Raw genomic sequence first — 18,906 nt, forward strand, 5'->3', positions numbered from 1 at the left:
ACGTGGATGTACAGGACCCGGTGGTTCAGGTGGAGGCTATCATATTTACGTGCTGTTATAGCGTGCAGTTTATTATTTTCTTATTATTTTCCCTTAAAAATAAAAAAATGGATCAATAAACACTTTTAATAATTTTTTCTCATAAATCTTGTAATTGATCAATTCATAATTAATCAAGCAAGATCTATTGTTGAACAAGTAAGATTTATTGCGGGTTGATAAATTGTGAATTGGCACCTTAAGTTCGTAAAAGAAAGTAAAATAGAATGGCTGGTTAAAGTATTATTACCCTGTCTTAATCATTCATTTAATTAAGTTCAGTGACAAAATACCATGCTTTGAATTTCCTACACGTGGCACAATTGAAAGTCATCTACATATATGAACTTGTAAAGCCTTTCTCACTGCTTTCAAAGACTGGTTTGGGAACGGAGCTGAATTGCATTTTTGCTCCGTTTGGTGTTACGTTAAATTTTAATTTAATTTTATTCAATTACGATATTTACTGATTTAATCGATCGAAAAATTAACAACAATTCTCTTCAAATTATTTAGATCTATAAAATGAAAAATAAAAGTTACTCGGTGAAAGATGAAGTTAAAGAATCTTAGTCATAACAATAAGTGAGTGATTTGACGGTAAAAGAACAAAAGAAGTTTTATAAGTTTTTGAGTTTGAGTCTCTTCAAACATTAATAGGGGTGGCCACTATCACTAAAGCTCTTATCCGATCGACAAATCCAAGGTCTCAAAAGACTAATTGAGATGCGTACAAACTAGTCCGATCATCCCCGATAATCAAAAGAAGAAAAAAAAAAAATCTTGGTCATTTTCTTCCCTGCATGTGGTGAATAGCTTCTTCATTTTTATTTTTTCTATTTTGCTCTGCCACTACTATGAGTTTTATATACATTTGAGTCTTTATATAACTCTTGACGGTATGTTTTTTTAATGGGCCGAAAAGAGTTAATTATTTGAACATGGTAATACTAAAGTAAGAAATATTAAATTAATCGAGATCTAAAGGGAGTATTAACACAAACCTAATTGAGTAGGAAACAGGTCAAATGTAAACAATTATTATTTCTCATAATTAATCAAAAGTCGATTTGATTAGTCCAAGAAACTTTTAAACAAATATCATATTTTATAATTAATAATAACAATCGACAAATATGTTAAGGTTATCATTATCAACTCCCCCGTATAAACACACCATTAATTTAGAAGTTTATAATTTAACTATTAGGATTGAGTTGACCTAACAGTAATGGTAGCCCTCCTGATGAATTGGCAACCCATCTAAGCTTCAATTAGCTACAAGTGTTTTTGAATTGCATACAGCAATTACAATCAGGGAAAAAAGAACTGAGGGAGGCACATATTATTATCATTATACTATAATAAATAGTCCTTCCATACATCTCCTCTCAACATCTTTGAGTAAATTAGGAAGAAAAAAGGATTGCGGAAATGGGGAGAGAGGTATTGGTCCTTGTTGGCGGTGGCATCCATGCTCAAATCGAGTTTGATGAACTTTTTTTGCTTTGCGCGTTGGTTGCATCGCTGTGTATATTGCTGATGGTCATATTCAGTACTTGTGCTGATGATAGCACCTCGACCAAAAACGTAGTGGTGGAGGTGGTGGTGATCGTAGTGGAAGAGTCGGAAGCGGTGAGAGTGGTGGCGGCAATTAAAGATAACAGTGAAGATACGGCCTTCACGCGAGATAAAATAAATTAAAATGTAAATAAAAGAGGATTTTACGCCTCTTTCTAGTGTGTTTTCTTACTCTTTGTTATGTGCAATTTATGCGAGTCTGTACTAATTAGTAGACACATCTTTTTTTTCATTTAATATTTCTCTATTCCGATCCTTCCGTTTGGATTGAATAACAAATATATATATATATATATATTACGAAAGAACACTCAATTTCAGCCAAAGAACACTTCACCAACAGAAGCCCCACATTTTATACAAACAACTAAAATTGAGGTTTACAATTTCTTTTAATAACTACCTATACCTTTTAACTCCATTACGAAACCATGCAAAATAACATGAAGGAACAGTGATTTAAAAAAAAAACTTTATGGAAAACCTCACCTGAAATGCAAAGAAACCGAGAAACCACACCAGAACTTTTTTATAATTTATCTAGGCTTCAATCATTGTTCTTAGAAAAAAAATGGAGTTATTGAGTAGATGGTCTTTTTGTTTACATGGGAAACGAGAGAAGTAGGTGGAGAGAATTTTTTTTTAATGGGTTAGACATGAGTGAAGAAAGGTGTGGTCCTGCAAAGTCTTGGAGTCATTTACCCTTTTAGCCTTTTTGCTCTAACCTTAATATAACAGAGTTAGGGCAAAGGGGTAACTTAGATATAGTTTTAAGACAATAAAGGGTATTTTTAATAAAATTTTAGAAAGTTGCAACGTGAGTGATAAAAACGGAAACCCTAGGGGTAGTTTATGACAATATCCCATAAATTAGCACCTTAATTTCCCGATCCACAAATAACGAACCAATGAAATCAATCTTAGCATCATATTTATTGACCGGTAGGACTTCACATCGGTTCGCTTTTGTCGTTTTCAATTCTTTAATCTATGAAGCATTGTTACAGTAAAATACTTTGAAACTTCAAATCAAGCTTTTCTGGATCACAGAAATTTCCACAGCTTGGCTGGCCGGGAGCAAAAACACCTTAAGCAGCAAGATATTTAGAGCCCAACACAATAATAAATATGGTATTATTAAGATTTTTGATTGACTTGTATACAACTGGATATGGTTACATTGTCTACACAAGTGGTCTTCCTTGCATTATTATCTACAAATAGAAGAAAAATTATATCAGAGTTAAAATGACGAGAGAGTTGTTGGTGAGTGATGGCAGTGGGAATTTTGGGGGATTTTATCTGCTTTGCACGGTTTTTGCATCCCTCTCAATGATATCAAAAATCGTATTCATTTGTGGTAGCAGCAGCCTCAAGCAACGAAGTGGTGAAGGTTGCGGTGGCGGTTGTGGTGGAGGATGTGGTGGATGAAGTGGTGGTAGTAGATAAACAAAACACTGAAGGTGTGGCTCCTTTGAGACGGAAATTTATAAATTATTACTCCTCGCAGTCCTCTACTTGTTCGTAAGTTTAGTACTCTTCTTACTGGTGTAAGCTTTCATGTTATGATTTTCTCTTTTTGTATCAGATGTACTCTTATACCTTTAAATTAATTGTCTCATTTATATAACGTCCTAGTAGTTTTGGCTTAATTTTTTGTTTCCTATATCACAGATTCATAGTTTAGAGTTGGATCGAAGAAAGAAGGCTCAACATTTAAGTAATAATAGAATATGATTCCATTTTAATCAACAAAATATATTGATAGAACGTAGTAAGTGCGACGCTCAATTAAAGAAGGCGGCACGTTCACCATCAATTCAAATGAACAATATAACTACTAAGGGATATTAATTCATAATCTTCAAATCTAATTATCCATATAAACTTGAAGACAAGTACTTAAAAGATCTCACTCCTATGCTCAAATTGACATGGTCAGATCCTAAGTACTCGTCTCAAATCTACCCTAATTACTGCAATTCTTTTGTTAAATCCCAGACCTCAGTTTGGGTAAAATCTTTACGTTTTACGCAATTTAAAGCTTGTTGACTCGACCAAGAGGATGACACAGCAAGAGAAAGTATTGTGTTGATATCTTTTGAGCTTTGCTGGTGATGATTATTCATCTTAGTTTCCCCATTATCCATTTTGGGGCATAAACTCAACTGTAAGTCGGTTGAACATTTCTCTTTAAACCTCTCATTCTCAGCTCTTTCTTCAGCGTACAGCAATTTCTCATTTATGCATTGCGCCTGTTCTTTTTGTAACCTTTGAGCTTGCATTTTCGAAGGTTCCTTAAATTAAGAAAATAAACAAAAGGAAACAATTAGCTAGGTTTATTTACTGTATGTGAAAATTTCTTTTATCAAATGAAAATGAGAATTTGAAACTTATTTACATTTTCAATATCCAAAAACACACAAGCTAGCAATTTCCAAAACAATATATTTTCCTTAAAAGAAAGTAGTTGAAAACTTTCACATTTTATTACTTGAGTTTTATCAATTAATTAACAATAATATATATATATTAATTATCACATTTCACATTTTTTTTTTTTTTTGATGAACGAGTTTTGAGTTTTTCAATACAATTATTCTATGTTTCTTTTTTTTTTTTTTTTGTTTCAAACTTATATATTAATTATCCGAAACGGGGCCTAATTTTTTTTATAGGAAGAGAGATGTTACCTCAAGCGGAGGAGAAGTCTTCTCAAACTTGGAGTCGTAGCCAGTGGACGTGAACATAGAACTACATTTATTCTGTTGAAATTGGCCGTCGATATTGATGGATTTGGCCATCCAATTATCCGGCGAAGATTTCACAGCAGAGTTATCATCCCAAGAGCAAATGAATCTACCCTGCTCTTGATTCTCGAATGTTTCACGAGGAGGCCATCTTTTGTCTTCAAGAAATCTACTGGGTCTGATTGGTCCACTAGTATTTCTTGTTATTGCCTCCTTTACATCAAATAGATGTGAATTTGCCAACTTGTTTCCATTTTGAAAGATAGTTGGATCGACCTGGCTCTTGTCAGCACTTAAATCCTTGCTCCACCGTGCAGATCTAGAGAAATGATCATTTAAAGCCCACGGTTGATATCTAGAGAGAGAGAGGAAGAGAGTCAGTGTAATTGTTATGGCGTAAAATTAAGTACATATAAGAAGAAAAAACAAACAAATTCCTAGGCTTGCAGTTCTCTCTTTTCGAGTAAATTAATCAAGTTGTAACCTTGAAGAGTTCGTCTTGAAATCATGATACGGTAGTTTAAGTAGTGGGGACGAAACGATGCTTCTGTTGTCCATTCTATAATGCCCATGACCATCGAACCTATGGCACAATTCCAGAATGTGATGTCTTCCTTGGATCGTTCTATTTGTTTGAGATACAACTATACAAAATAATCAACAATTTCGAGTTCTTAAATCATGCCTTTCTAAAGATGTATGAATATACAAAAAATGAAGACGTAAGGTCTAAAGTGAAGTTTTACCTAGGCCAGACTCATCCAACTTCTTACTTCGATACATCTGAGTTACAAAATGCAGTGTTAGGGAAATGAAAAAGGAGAGTGAAATTCTCAAGAAAATATCAATTAAGAAGCAGCTGGTTTTATTTTATTACCTGCAAGTGACTCTTTACATGAGCAATGCTAAGTCCTTTTACGTTCATCATCTGAAGAACTAATTTGGGAGTTGCTCCTGTACACCATTGAAGGAAAAACCAAGTGAAAAGAAGATCCCAAAAAGAAAAATTGAATTAACAATATATCATATCATATATACAATTACAAAATTTACAAACTAAAGGAAATCTTACTTTCTTGCCCTCCAAGCCTTTCAACAGCATGTACAAAAGCTAGATGGAGATCAGGCGTCCAGCGGAGTCTAGGCATTTTTGATCGAACATATTGTCTAACCATAGTAGTAGTTCGTTCTTTTCCTTCCATATTAGAAGTGTCGGTATGACTTGTAGTAGCAAAATCATTGTGTGGTACATTAGTGGTGCTATCATTCTCATCCATAATTGCCTCTTCGTTCAAGTCAAGGGATGAACACTTATGTGAACTGGTTAAAGAAGATGTCTGGGCCTGAATTTCATTTTCACTGCTCTTATTTTCATCAGAAAACTCGGCCATTTTTTCCATTGATCTTATCTTCTTAACTCACACCATAGTCTTCTATGCTTGTTGGTCTCGACTAGTTCACTGTTAGAGGGGAGATGAAGAAGATATAAATAAGTTATCTACATAAATGATAAATCAAATGCTCTAGGCATTATTGAGGATATAGATGAGAAGAAGCCAATGATTTGTGCAAAACCTGGACGCTTAAAAGAGTAAGAAGTAGCCCTTAAAACTACTCTGGAATCCGGATATTACCTTCCATGGATATCTTTACCGCTCTCCATTTAAACGGTAATTGAAGGGGCATATTGTACTAATGAATGCCCTATAGAGATCGAAATACATATGTTATGGGTGGCAAAGGTTCCCTCAAAGCTCAAACCATTTCTATCTTGATGAAGTGCTTCAAATTCATCTGAATAAACACTTTAAAAAGATATTCGTTCCACCCAACTCAAGGTTCTTATCAAGAACAAATTCGAAAGTTTTAGTCAAAACTAAAGTTTGGCTTCATCTTTCTTCGGAAAACCATAAAGGTTTCAAATTAAAACCTGACATTACAAAGGTCATAATTATTTTTTCTTCTTTATCTAAATATTGAAGAAGCTCACAAGCAAAATTTAATAGTTAGGAAAAAACTGAAAGAAATTCAAAACTGATCACATGAACAGCTAGCAATGCGAATTCATCAACCTATAGTCAATAAATCTCCTAAATAACAACTCGTTTAATCTTTTATATGCTTACAAAAAAAAATCTAGAGTAACCACTGGAACTGATTATGAAGATCGTAATTAGTTACTTTCCTCGGCCTAAATTCTTATTAGCAGATTAAAAAGAATAATATAATTAGTTCATTGACAAGTATCCAAGAAATCTTCAAAGCAAACCCTTGGATCCATCAGAAAATATGCTCAAAAACACCTAGCCACACTCAAAAACAGTAGATTAACAGAAGGTTTGATCAAAACTTACCCATTAAAGAATGGAAGAGCGCCGTATCATGGATCCAAAAGTGAACAATAGTCGAATTGAGCATGCAAAGAGAGACAGACAGACACACTCACACACAGAGAGGAGGGAGAGAGAGAGCTTTTACTGTGAGGTATTATTGCTCCCTTTTATTGAAATATTCAAGTTTCAATTGCATATGTGGGACTTTTTAATTGTTAGGAATATGCGGAAAATAATCTTCACCTCATTAATCATCACCCTTCAAATGTTCTTTAAACTTCAATATGCTATATATAATATGCTCGATAATGTGTATATAGAAGACAGTGGTCGGACACCAAAACTTCATCTCTTTACACTAGAATTATAATAATATAATGAACATCCACTTTGACTGTTGAAAAACATGTGACTTCTCGAGCCTCTCCAGTGATCTCTTTGTTTTTTTACCGCAGTTTCCCATCTCTCTCTCTCTCTCTTTCCAATCAGTGATAATCTTTATAAGTTGACCTTTGCTGGGGACTGAACACTGTTTTGTCATTACACATTAACAAAATTCCATCTTGGTTACTTCATTAAAATATTAATATTGATACATTGAGGGCGCTGTGGGAAAGGTAGAGCATCAAACGAACCCTACCATACCTGATACCTATAAATAATTTTCTGTCCTGTCTTATTTTAACAATAATTTTCTGTCCTATTATTCTGACTGTTCGTTCCATGTGGTTTCTAGTTTATGTTATATATGTTTTGATCACTTGGTTGGTTTTGTCCTGATTTGAAGACTTTCAAATAGTGGATACAGCTGAGGAAAGGAGCCTATACTTGAATTAGAAAAATTAATTGCGGGTTATATTCTGATTAGCCTACGTGTGGTCCTGTAACTTAAAAGAATAACAAAAAACAAGAACACACAGTCGCCAATAAAAAGAACAAATTAACATCTGATTATGATTGCACCGCCGGTTGTAATATTAATGTTGAAAAAGCTTATATAATTTAGAGTTAGTTAACTTTCTTTATACATATGTCCTTAGGACGACATCATGTCTAAATTCTTGGATGATTCACCTGTTTTTGCCGTATCTGAACTTCATTAGGGCAACACCTGCTACTTATATATAATGGAATTGCAATACATATGCTAGTCTTAGTTGCCACTCGCCAGTCAGTAATCTATATATGAAAACCATTCCAGGGTTTGATCGTTCAATTTATAATATACATGAAAAGTATATACTCAACTTTGTTTAGAAAGAATAAAAAAAAATCAACTTTGGCAACAGATATATTAGGTGGTGATTGTTTATTAGGGTTTCATTAGGGTCCAGTTGACTCCGAGAGAGAATCTGATCTGATTGTATAATAGACTGACAATGACTGAAACAAAAAATTAAGTTCATCGGGAAATTTAGACTGTTGATCAATAACTCCACACCGGATTTGAAATTGATTGCTCAATGATCAATACTGCTGGTTTTTGCCTGATTGCTTTCCATGAAAAATTATGTTGCGGACTCAAAAGTCTTTGATTTATTAAGTTAATTCGTTTCATCTTTGGCTCTAAAACTGCAGTAATAAAGATCTTCTAGGCAAAAATTATAACCTAGTTCGATCAGAGGTCACAAATCAACCATTATAAATATATGTGAGAGCTGGTAAAATTTCTTATGTCGTCTTTAACTCTTTTGAATAATTTTCTCTGCTATGATGGCTGAAGTGATCGATCAGCGAATGGCTAGTTGAGCAATATGGCTTCTAATTTATCATGAATTTCTAAATAAAATACTATGGTGTGATATGAACTAGTTACTGTACGTTAGGTCAACCACTACCTAGCAGAGTGTCAGAAAATTCAATTTTACGTATAATATAAATTAAAATATGATCTATGCAGTCAAAAGACCGAAAGATCTTAGGATAATAAATATAAAAAGTGCGTTAGATATAGATTGTTAACCAGTATATTATCTTACCAGTAACAATAAAAAATCCATAGTTCTTCATTTTCATGAAATGTGAAGGAAGTGTTGGCCTTGATTTCTACTTGATTATACACAATTAACGTTCGGTAAAATTGGAGCACTTTCATTGATATGATGGTATTTAATTCTGTTCTGGAATTGTAGATTTTTATATTCAATAACATTTTTGGTAACAATTAAAGAGCAGCACTGAAATATAAAATCAGGGATGTGACATTTTACACTCATCCCCACATGTCGACGAAGTTATATATTATTTACCAAGAGAGGTTATAGATTAATCTCAAATAATCAAATATCATCAAAAGGAGAAACAATTTGGTGTGAAACAAGAAGGTAATAATTAATTAATTCTTGCATGAACAGATGGAGCAGTGATTAATTAATTTAGGTGAAAAAAGTGAAAGATAGTAAGAAATTGTTTATTGTTTGGTAAAAAGATAACCGTGACTTTTCTATTTCATTTGATTAGTTCCTTCATATTGTCTCTTTTTGATCTTTTGGGGACTATCAGACTAGCCATGCATGGATGGAGATATCATTTTTCCTACCTTCCAAGGATTTACTTTCCAAGGCGTCTTGGAGAGAATTTGAACAATTTGTCTTGACATGAGGGAGATTTATTGTTTATTAATGGGAAGAAGAAGAATCATTTCCAGAGATTAGGTTCTTGCTAAACGACACTCAAACTTAACTGGAAATGCGTGACATTTTTATGTGTGCATGTAAGGCTAATTCATGGAGGCAGAGGGAGATTCTTGTGGGTAATGAAGACAAATATTCGAAGGATTAAACTAACAGTTTTGATGGGGAAGAGTATGCGGGAGAGAAGGAGATTGGGTTAAGAACATAAGGAATTCTCTTAGCTCTACGTACCAATATAAAAAAAATTAATACATGTTCTGTCTTGGGTTGACATTTTTCATATTTTAGTACGTTTTCCGAGCAACAAAGAATCTTTCTCAGAATTTCACCTCTTATTATATATTCTGCCGGATGGTTTGGAGTTCCAATCCTATTTGCAAATTGAAAACACTGCATAAATTCACACAAAACCTGCAATATATTTTAATCCATGTATACATTCTCCATGTTGATGGCCAGCTAAATCATAATTAGTGTTTATAAGATGTATATGCCATTCCCATTTTCCTTGTTTTCTAATAACAATTTGGATCTTGAAATCAATTAGCAAAAGTTGGACCTGAAGGAGTTAGTCTGATCTCTGATGGTCAAAGAGGTTTGCTCAGTTCTTGAGTTCAAATTTTGAAACCACCTACCACAATAACATTGTGGTTTATCTGGTTCTTTGGGTTTATCGGATGTTCAATGAATCTCGGAGATTAGTTGAGATACACGTAAATTGGCCTAGACATCCCGGTTACCAAAGAAAAAAAGTAGGAGTGGGAGGCCTTTTATGACAAATTTTCACCAAAATCACTTTTTCAAATATTATTTATATTACTTAAAATATTGTTGTAAAAAAAAATGTTTATTAAATATCAGTTAACTAAAAACTACTATATGATAGACATAAATTAAAATGATTTCGACCGCTTGATCAAAATCCCCAACAAAAGTCTAAACTAATTGAGAGAAAAATTGAAGTTCTGTACAATTAGAACATTAACCTTAAGTGTATAATTTAAAGAAGGAAACAACTAGCACCCCAGCATTAGGAATAAAAGCTAGTTTTGTATAATAATTAATAATTAAGGTATATAAAAATGGAGTGTATAGTAATGTAATCTTAACATTTGTCAATGGTTTTGCGAGTTTGGTGTATGAGACTTGAAAAAATAAACCAGAGATCCAAAAACGTGATATGCTCATACTACTGAAATATTATTCTCAAGGTATATTCAAAAACTGAAAACGCTAATGCGAAGAATATATGGTCAATTAATGAACATGCATCGCAATCAATATCAATAATTTAATTAATTAAATAATGTGTTGTTTCAAGATATACACTATGATTTTGGTTATACCTTTGAAAAACCTGGAGTTGAGGCGATAAAGAATAATATTAATGAGTAGTAGTAATCTTGTAGAGTTGGATACTGCAAAGAATCTAGGTGAGGAGGTCTCTGTTGTTGTTGGCTAAAGAGACGCCGCGAACATAGGCACCATATGGGATCTCGCCACAGAGACAAAGACGACGCTCAGTACGTCTTGTTAGGTCACAATCACATGCATTTCCATCTTTAATTATTTGTAAGCATTTGCCAAGAACGCTAATTTATTGTAAATAAATAATCAGGCTTTGTTCATCCCAATGTGTGGCTTCATTAAATATTGATTAGTTTCACAATTTCATTAACCCTTATTGGCCTTTTAAAATATTACACCTAACTGGGTGTGAGATTATAGACAGGTAAAACTATGCTTCCCCCCTAGAACAAACAACGAACAATACAGAATTGCAACCAGAGAAGAGATAACAGCCTTCTATACAGAAATTCCCCACGTCCAGAGGGGCAGCGATCAAATAATATAGAACAATCTCGATATTATTTGATGTGTGACAGACAGAGTTGTCGTAACTTACTACTTTTGAGTTTTGACATAAGAAAACAAATTTGACTTGATGTGTGATGTAACAGAGAACAGACAACTGAAGTCGGGATTAACTCAAGCTCCAACTAAACCCTAATCCTCTTCAGCTTGCAATCCCCCACTCTCCCTGACAGTGACAGAGTGACTACTCACTGTTTAACATGCTCAGTCAGGTCAGGCTGACCAATGCACAACCCAGCCATCAAACACAGGCAATAAAAGTATATCAACTGCTAATTGTCATTGAACAAACAAATTCAAACAAGAATATAATCCGGCAACAGCTCTTCTCAACTTTCAAGTCGCTATCTCACTAATAAAGGGTGAGGTCAGTAAATCAAAGGACTACATTGGCAGTAATAATATGTACAAACCCAATGCCTCAATTACATGGCCCAAAAATTAATTATTGCCTAGGCTATTGACAAACCATAAACAATTTCCCCTCTATTTTTCCATAAGTTGAAGAGCCAATATCATTAGAATGGATGGTACACCAAATCAACAATTCTCAAGTTCTAATAACCGGACCCTTGTACAGCCCTCTCCGAATCACAAAGTTGTCAGGGGGTTGAAACTCTTCTAACCAAGCAACTTCTGAGACTGTCACTCCATTCACTTCAAGTTCACCTTCATTTAAGCAAGGAAAAATAGATACATAAATACAACTAGTTAAGCCATGATTTAAGGTAATAGCAATCTGTAATAACAGCCATGATTACCTGGAAGATCCCTTCTGGGGGACCTCCGAAAATAAGTGCAATGTCTTCCATGATCTGCAGAGTAAGGAGGAGAGAGGATATCAAAGATAGCACAGGGAGTTATAGCTTTGAAACAATGGATGTTCCCTCCACTCGTGGGATAGAGAGTTGTTGCCGCACAAGGAGCTGTCATCTCATGATCTTTAACAATCTTTGCAGGTCTCGCTGCAAACCACCATTCATAACAAATGTAAATAAGTCAAAAGTTAAAAATGAATATATCTATAGCCATCCATCTTGTGGAGAGGGTAAGAGAAGCTCAATTGAGATAGATAAAGCAAATGCAATTAAAAGGAAATGATATATCGATCGAATAAAAACATATAATGCCATCACAGGACTCACAAGAAGTCCTTCCTGTAAATAATTGTGTGCCCTAATGTATTGAAACATCTTTATTTAATCAATCAAAATATCACAAGCCTCAAATATTCCTCTTCATGAAAAATAAAGAATGTAAAAATCTTGATTTCTTATATATTATATATCCTATACCCAAGTACATAACCAAAATCATCCAATACTATTTCTTAAATCACACGACTGGGTTTGTAGAATTCAATATTACAAGTAACTTTACCAAAAAGAAAAAAAAAAAAAAAAAAAAAAATTAGATCAAACAATAATAGCAATATTAAATTAGTGATCAGTGAATTAATCAATTAGCAGGTCCCCGAACCAAAGACAAATATAGGGTACATGCCAAATGTAATTCTTGCATATCACGGGAGATTTAAACACCAAGTCAAAATTCAAATTAACACAAAACTTTTAACATCAAAAAACAACTTGAATTATACTTACCAGGCAGTTGAATGATAAAATCTTAAAGCATTCTCAACTTTGTTAATAAAAGAAATATAAACAGCGTAAGAGTGTCAGCTAGCCAGACTCTTTGGAAGCCGTTTTCCCCACCATTAACTCCCTTAAAATTATTCCAATGAAAAGCAGAATCTTATACTACCAAAAGATATTAATATCAATATTGTCTTCCCTTCATAGGCTCCCTCTTAGCTGTCAATACAGTACAGATTGAACTAGAATTTTCTATGAACTATAGCACATCTAGAGTTATAATTTTATTTTTCATTTTAACCCCATGCAACTCCCCAAGGCCCCAACTCTGGTTCAGTACTTAATCTCAAGACTTGTGCACAACAATAACCTACAAGCTAAAAAGATAGCACTCGTATTTAGAATCACTACTCAAATTAAAAAAGCTTTCAATCCCCTATGCAAGGGTCATATACTGATATAAGAGCACTTTCAATTTATCAATGTTCAAAATTATCAATACGTATTCAATAAATCAACTAAATTATCAATACGTATTCAATAAATCAACTAAGTCATTGGTAATCTAAATGGCAAGGAATGGCTGAAGTTTTTAATGAAAAATTATTTGTCTTAATTATCCAGGTCTGCACCCAATCAAAAGATCATGTAGTAGCTAGAAGAAAAATATCATGAAGAGAAGACTTCAGGATTTCCATTCGAAAATGCAATATAAATAAAGTGAGAAGCTGTAGATATCTTAATGACTAAAGCAAGTACTGCTGAGGCTCCAGAAAAAGGGAACTGCAACAGTAATAAATCATTTGGAGTTAAAGCAACTTTAGGTCAACTCCTCCATCAGTACATGTTGTACTATCAAGTTTAGTACATTCAAGCCCTTGGCACACGAGAATGCCACACTTTTCCAAGAAAACTCAACTCAATAGAATTTAATCAGAATAAATCTCATATAAAAGTTAGGGCCTGAAGAACAACTTAGGTATTTCCAACATTAGTAATTCAATAAAAATTGCAAACCATTTTGTGTCAGATTGACACTTAGCAGTTGAATGTCAACCAAATACACTAAAAATCTTACCCATCCTAACAAGTAAAAGGAGTCAATCTGCCCATCTACTGTAGAAAGATACTAACCATGGCTTCTGACATCTCCAAGCTGCCTATCTAACTCTTGGTTTCCAATATAGTATATTAATTTAATGGAAAAAATAATTACAATAATATCATTCCCCATCAGAAGTCAATCAACTTGATAAGTAGAACATAAAGATAAACGGAATTACACAACATTCGTAAATCAAACCATATACATATTATCAAGATAAAAATGCAAAAATCCTTCCATGATCAATTAACAGAAGAGCAGCAGATCCAAAAAGATAAGCAGGTTTTTAGGTTTAGACAAAATATTCCTGTGGTTGACACAATTCCAATTCACAAAACAAATTACTATGTTTCACTAAGAAATAAATATTCATCAAGCAGAGTGCAACTTAGTTCTAAAACCATGGGCATAGTCTTGTGTATTGTTTACAGGCACAACAGAACTAGCATAATCAATTAAAGTGGGAGAGACAATATACCATAGAAACACACCTTGCATTGATTCAGCAGGCTCAGGCAAACCAAGCCAATCATAGGACTTCACATGTAATGAACCGTAGACAAGCTTGCTCAAAACTGTCATTCCAGGATGATTATGGAGGGGTATGATTGATGAAGGCGGCATGCAAAAAATTCCTATCTGAGAAAAAAATAAAGATTTAAGAAAAATGAATCTCAGTAAGTCAGTTTCAAGTTTCACAATTATACTTGCAATAACAAAAAAACATTGATTTTGTTTAGATCAACGTAAATTTAAAACACAGAGCATAACTTCCAGCTGAGAAATAAATATGTAACTAAGTAACAGGCAGTTTGCAGCCTGTGCTTACAGAGAAACTGTCACACTCATGTAGATGCAAGTATTTGATTGGTGCCAAAGATTGATGCCTCCCATTACGTTCAAGCATAGGACCTGGCCAATTACGCACCAATTGAGCCTCCTGCTCGAGGCCAACATCAGAAGGCTTGATTTTGTCTGAAATAAAATTATATCTGGGGTTAAAATGTGAAAACTAATAGGAATATGTACTGATGCTGACAGCAAAAACTTAGAAATTTAATGTCAGCATTAATATTGGAAGCAAAAATTAAAACCTCTATAAATATAATCTCACTTACAATTTCACAAGACTATAAAGCATAGTGCGCAACTAGGTTACACACATTAATCTTAATTCATAGCACAATTAGCCTGTCAAAACCTTGTCAACCAAAGGATTAAAAGATGGTACCATAGTAGAAGCACATGCAGGTGATATAAGAAAATAATAAATAAATGTATAAAAGAAAAAAGCAAGTAACACAATGTACAGAGAGGAAGCTATAATGCATCTTTATCAAACACAAAACGTAAACTAGCCTTTCTTATCATACATTAAAATAAATTAATAACTTCTTTTAACTGATTCCTACAACAAAAAGCTAAAGAACTCACAAGTCAAGGTATCTAATAAAGATTGTCAAAAGACAATTCTCAGCAAAATGAGCAGTGGAATTTTGCACTAACTACACATTCGATTTACAGGTTAGTCAGGGCCCACGGTAAGTTACACATGGATAGCCTATGTAAATGATCGATGGTGCCACATCAATACATATTCAGTAACACTCAAATTAAGCCATCTCCCCAACCAAATCATCAAATTTGATCCAAAATGTAGTAATAGACTTAACTAACTATGTCACAAAGACTACTTTCTCATCCAACTGGGTGATTCTTCGCAAAAATCAATTAAGCCCATGTCACATGCACATTCACAAGAATAAAAAACTTACAAAATTTTAATATAAATCTATCCAGAGCATTCTAGATTGAAAAAAGCTCATAAATTAATACATAATAACAAAATAAAGAGCCCGTTCTCAATACCTAACATAGTTCGAACTTTGTCCAGGGCTTCTTCGGAAACTGGCCCATTTGGCGAGAACGATGCTTTGCAAGTATTGTAAAGTCTCTGTATGTAATATGGCATGATGTAAAGACGATACCAACTTAACTGAACTAGTTTCAGTAAGCCGATAACGCCTTTTCTAGAAACTCACTAGCTGAAATTACGATAAAATATGCAATTGAATACTTTGCTCTTTATCTGCGAACCAAATCGACGGTAATAGATCTGCATGACACTTACCTCATCCCTCTCTGCCAATCTAAATTCAACAAACACAAACGAAACACTAATTAAATAGTTGCAACGCATTTCTATTAAAATTAACTAACTAAATTGGACATAAACCATGAAATTTCTAGAACACTCCGATATAAATGTAATAAAATTGAAAGAAATTTTAAAATATTGCAGTGAATTAATCGATTGTTTTCATTTAATTTTCTCTACAATCAAACAAAAAGCAGATAGTACAATAAAAAAAAAAAAATGTAATTTGCGGAAACAACAGCGTTTCAGATTAAAAATAACATGATCGAAGGGCTTTTAAATAGGAATAAAAGAAAAATAGAAATAGAAACAAGCAGTTTGAGGAAAAGAGGAGGCGTATCAGATCGATAGAAAATAGAAACAAGAGTGAGATGTGAGGGGAGAGAGTGCGTAGGATATCATACCTGGGGTGCGCATGATAAATAAAACGCACAGGAGGGGGGGGACTGAGACGATGAGGAAGAATAGAAATAAAGAAGGGATCGTTGTAAGTAAGCGAAGGGAAGAAGAGGAGAAGGCGCAGGAAGATTTTGCACACGTCACTGGTGGTCTCTTTTGCTTGGCCTTTTGGGCTCTGGCTCAGCTACTTGTTACACTTACCTGGCCGTGTTCTGTTGACCACCTAACAGTTAGGCCTGTATTTCCACAGTAATTTACGCTTCTACCCTTTCTCAAAACTGATGTAATTTTGAACTATTGTACAAAAGCCACCTAGAAAGTATCTAAGAGGAGTTAATGCACATCACAAAAGGACATTAATTCAAATATTTCGGCATATATGGTGGTTTATTGTTATTATAAAGTAACGTTACACATTTTCGTCCAATGGCTAAATTTAAATTTAATTTGTTTGGAATTGTAAAGTTAAATATTGACATAATAAAGTCGGTGATAATGGGAAACTTCATATAAATACAAAATTGAGGCTGAGTCATGGGTGTCAATCAATAAATAAAGAAGTACTAATTGAAGAATTAAAGTTACACGGTTACACCTCAAGTTTTGCATTTTTGTTGATAAATTAATTTATTATTCTTTTTACTAATTCAAATATTGGTAGGTGATCTCTCAAACATGATAAAAACAAGCATAGGAATATTAACGTTAATTCTATCATCTAACAAGTTCACATGTCTATAATTTCGTCATGAAGCCCACTTATTGTTTTGGTAAAATTTTATCTACTTCAGAAAATTGAAATTTCTCCTTAATTAGTAGCCGCCGGACGTGGGCCGGCCTTTGTCATTAATTGATGAACAGACAAAAGGCAGATTGGCCTCTCAATTTAACAACGATAGAAGAATCAATCTCTTTGTATAAATTAATGTAATAACCTAATGCATGATTCATTGTCACACTATTTAGTTTAATTTATTACATTATTCATTAACGGTAGTATTATTCTGAATAAGAAAGTTAGTTAAACTGAAATATTCCATGTTATTATTCCAACTTGAACACCGAAAGTTGGAGCACAACCCGAAAGGATCCAACTTTATAAAAATAAAGTTACTGGAGGAATCTATTCTATATAATGAAAAAGGATGCATTATATGTTTTGTATTGATACTCATTTAAACCATAAATACACCAAAAATTATCTCGTATGTTGTTACAATTACGGTATTTTATTTTTCTCATCTTCGTTCAATAAATTCGTTTAATAATATTTTCAGTAATTTCTACTATCTTTGAATTAATTTAAAATCTTGAAATCAAATCTATTTCAATTAATTAGTATAATTTTAAATGTAAAGACTGACTCAACTTTGCACAATTATTTATTTGTAAATTGTAAATAATGGCAGGCAGGTTTGGATGGATTTCTGTAGCTCATCAAGTTGTCCCCCGGAGTAGTCTAATGTGGAATGGTTTCTTTGTCCCAAGGCATTCTTTTATCACTTGACTGGCCTTTTAAGTCCAAACTCCTCAGCCAAGATAAAATGAGACATTGGCGAAATGATGCTGACCTTCTTTGCAAATTCTGTAGCATGGTTATGGAGACTCATGATCACCTGTTGGCTTTTTTTCCAATGTCAGAATGCTCTGAAAATTTGGAAGTATGTTCAAGCTAAGGGGAAGTTCTTTCCTATGTGTGGTAGTTGACAAGAAATTGTTACGTGGTGTGCTAATAAGAGCACCTCTGCCGTTGTTGGTAAATTACTCTTGTGTGCCTCGGTTGGCAAGAAAGGAACTTTTGTATCTTCAAGAACAGTTGTAGAAGCGATGAGAAGCTAGAGTCTATCATTTTGGGAGAAGTCAGGCTTCGGCTCTACTCACTCAGATTCAAGGATAGCCTTTCTGTCTGTCGGTTTGTGTCTGAATGGGACATCCCAATAAAGTGTATCAAAGGTTATGTGCATTCTTCTCATAACTTGGCTGCGAATTTGGGATGAAGTGAGGATGGTTGGGTTGATGAAACTGCTTCTTTTGTTACCGGTTTCTTACTGCCTGTTATTTGCTTGTGGTTAGGATCCAGTTAGTTTGCTTATTAGGATTGGTGATAACATTGTTTTTAGGCCTTTTGATCATATTTGTCTAGCAGGGCTGTGCGCTCCTTTTTGGGCGTTCGCCTTGATTTTTTGTGTGTATTGTAACGGCTGGGGTCTGTCTGGGCTATGTGTATAGGCGCTCCTTAGTTTATTTTGTTCTATTTTTGCCCCTTGGGTCTGTCCAAGGGTTTGCAAGCTCAAGGGTTTTTCCCTTTCTTATTTTTGGATAGTAAATATGTATAAAAGACCAAATATACAAATACTTTTTCCCTTTCTTTGTCCTTCATTTTCTTAATATATTTACCGAGTTTATCCCAATAAAATAAAAATATAATAATATAGATA

The 18,906-nt window shown here is 33.8% G+C and overlaps 2 protein-coding genes and 1 long non-coding RNA gene across 4 annotated transcripts; 1 reads left to right on the forward strand and 2 right to left on the reverse strand.

The window, feature by feature from the left end:
- Positions 1 to 3,046: 3,046 nt before the first annotated feature.
- LOC116114074 lies at positions 3,047 to 4,761 on the forward strand. Its single transcript, XR_004125503.1, has 3 exons — positions 3,047 to 3,144; positions 3,622 to 3,790; positions 4,299 to 4,761. It is a non-coding gene; the product is annotated as an uncharacterized LOC116114074 (long non-coding RNA).
- On the reverse strand, positions 3,427 to 6,818 carry LOC116114073. 2 transcript variants are annotated; one of them, XM_031400224.1, is made up of 7 exons: positions 6,725 to 6,818; positions 5,443 to 5,830; positions 5,248 to 5,324; positions 5,117 to 5,153; positions 4,855 to 5,014; positions 4,314 to 4,725; positions 3,427 to 3,917 (listed from the first exon to the last, which is right to left on the reverse strand). In XM_031400224.1, the coding sequence occupies exons 2-7, from the start codon at positions 5,768 to 5,770 to the stop codon at positions 3,594 to 3,596; spliced, it is 1,338 nt and encodes a 445-aa protein (XP_031256084.1). In that variant the 5' UTR covers positions 5,771 to 5,830; positions 6,725 to 6,818; the 3' UTR covers positions 3,427 to 3,593. The 2 variants fall into 2 exon arrangements, with proteins under 2 accessions (XP_031256084.1, XP_031256085.1); XM_031400225.1 differs by lacking the exon at positions 6,725 to 6,818 and adding an exon at positions 6,005 to 6,076.
- A 4,654-nt stretch (positions 6,819 to 11,472) lies between these two features.
- Positions 11,473 to 16,080, reverse strand: LOC116114048 (plant cysteine oxidase 5-like). The gene is made up of 5 exons (XM_031400203.1): positions 15,781 to 16,080; positions 14,741 to 14,886; positions 14,403 to 14,550; positions 11,973 to 12,176; positions 11,473 to 11,880 (listed from the first exon to the last, which is right to left on the reverse strand). The coding sequence occupies exons 1-5, from the start codon at positions 15,881 to 15,883 to the stop codon at positions 11,762 to 11,764; spliced, it is 720 nt and encodes a 239-aa protein (XP_031256063.1). The 5' UTR covers positions 15,884 to 16,080; the 3' UTR covers positions 11,473 to 11,761.
- Between the last annotated feature and the right edge of the window lie 2,826 nt (positions 16,081 to 18,906).

This window comes from Pistacia vera, unplaced genomic scaffold (genome assembly GCF_008641045.1).
Source record: "Pistacia vera cultivar Batoury unplaced genomic scaffold, PisVer_v2 Contig7, whole genome shotgun sequence".
Classification (NCBI taxonomy): Eukaryota; Viridiplantae; Streptophyta; class Magnoliopsida; order Sapindales; family Anacardiaceae; genus Pistacia; species Pistacia vera.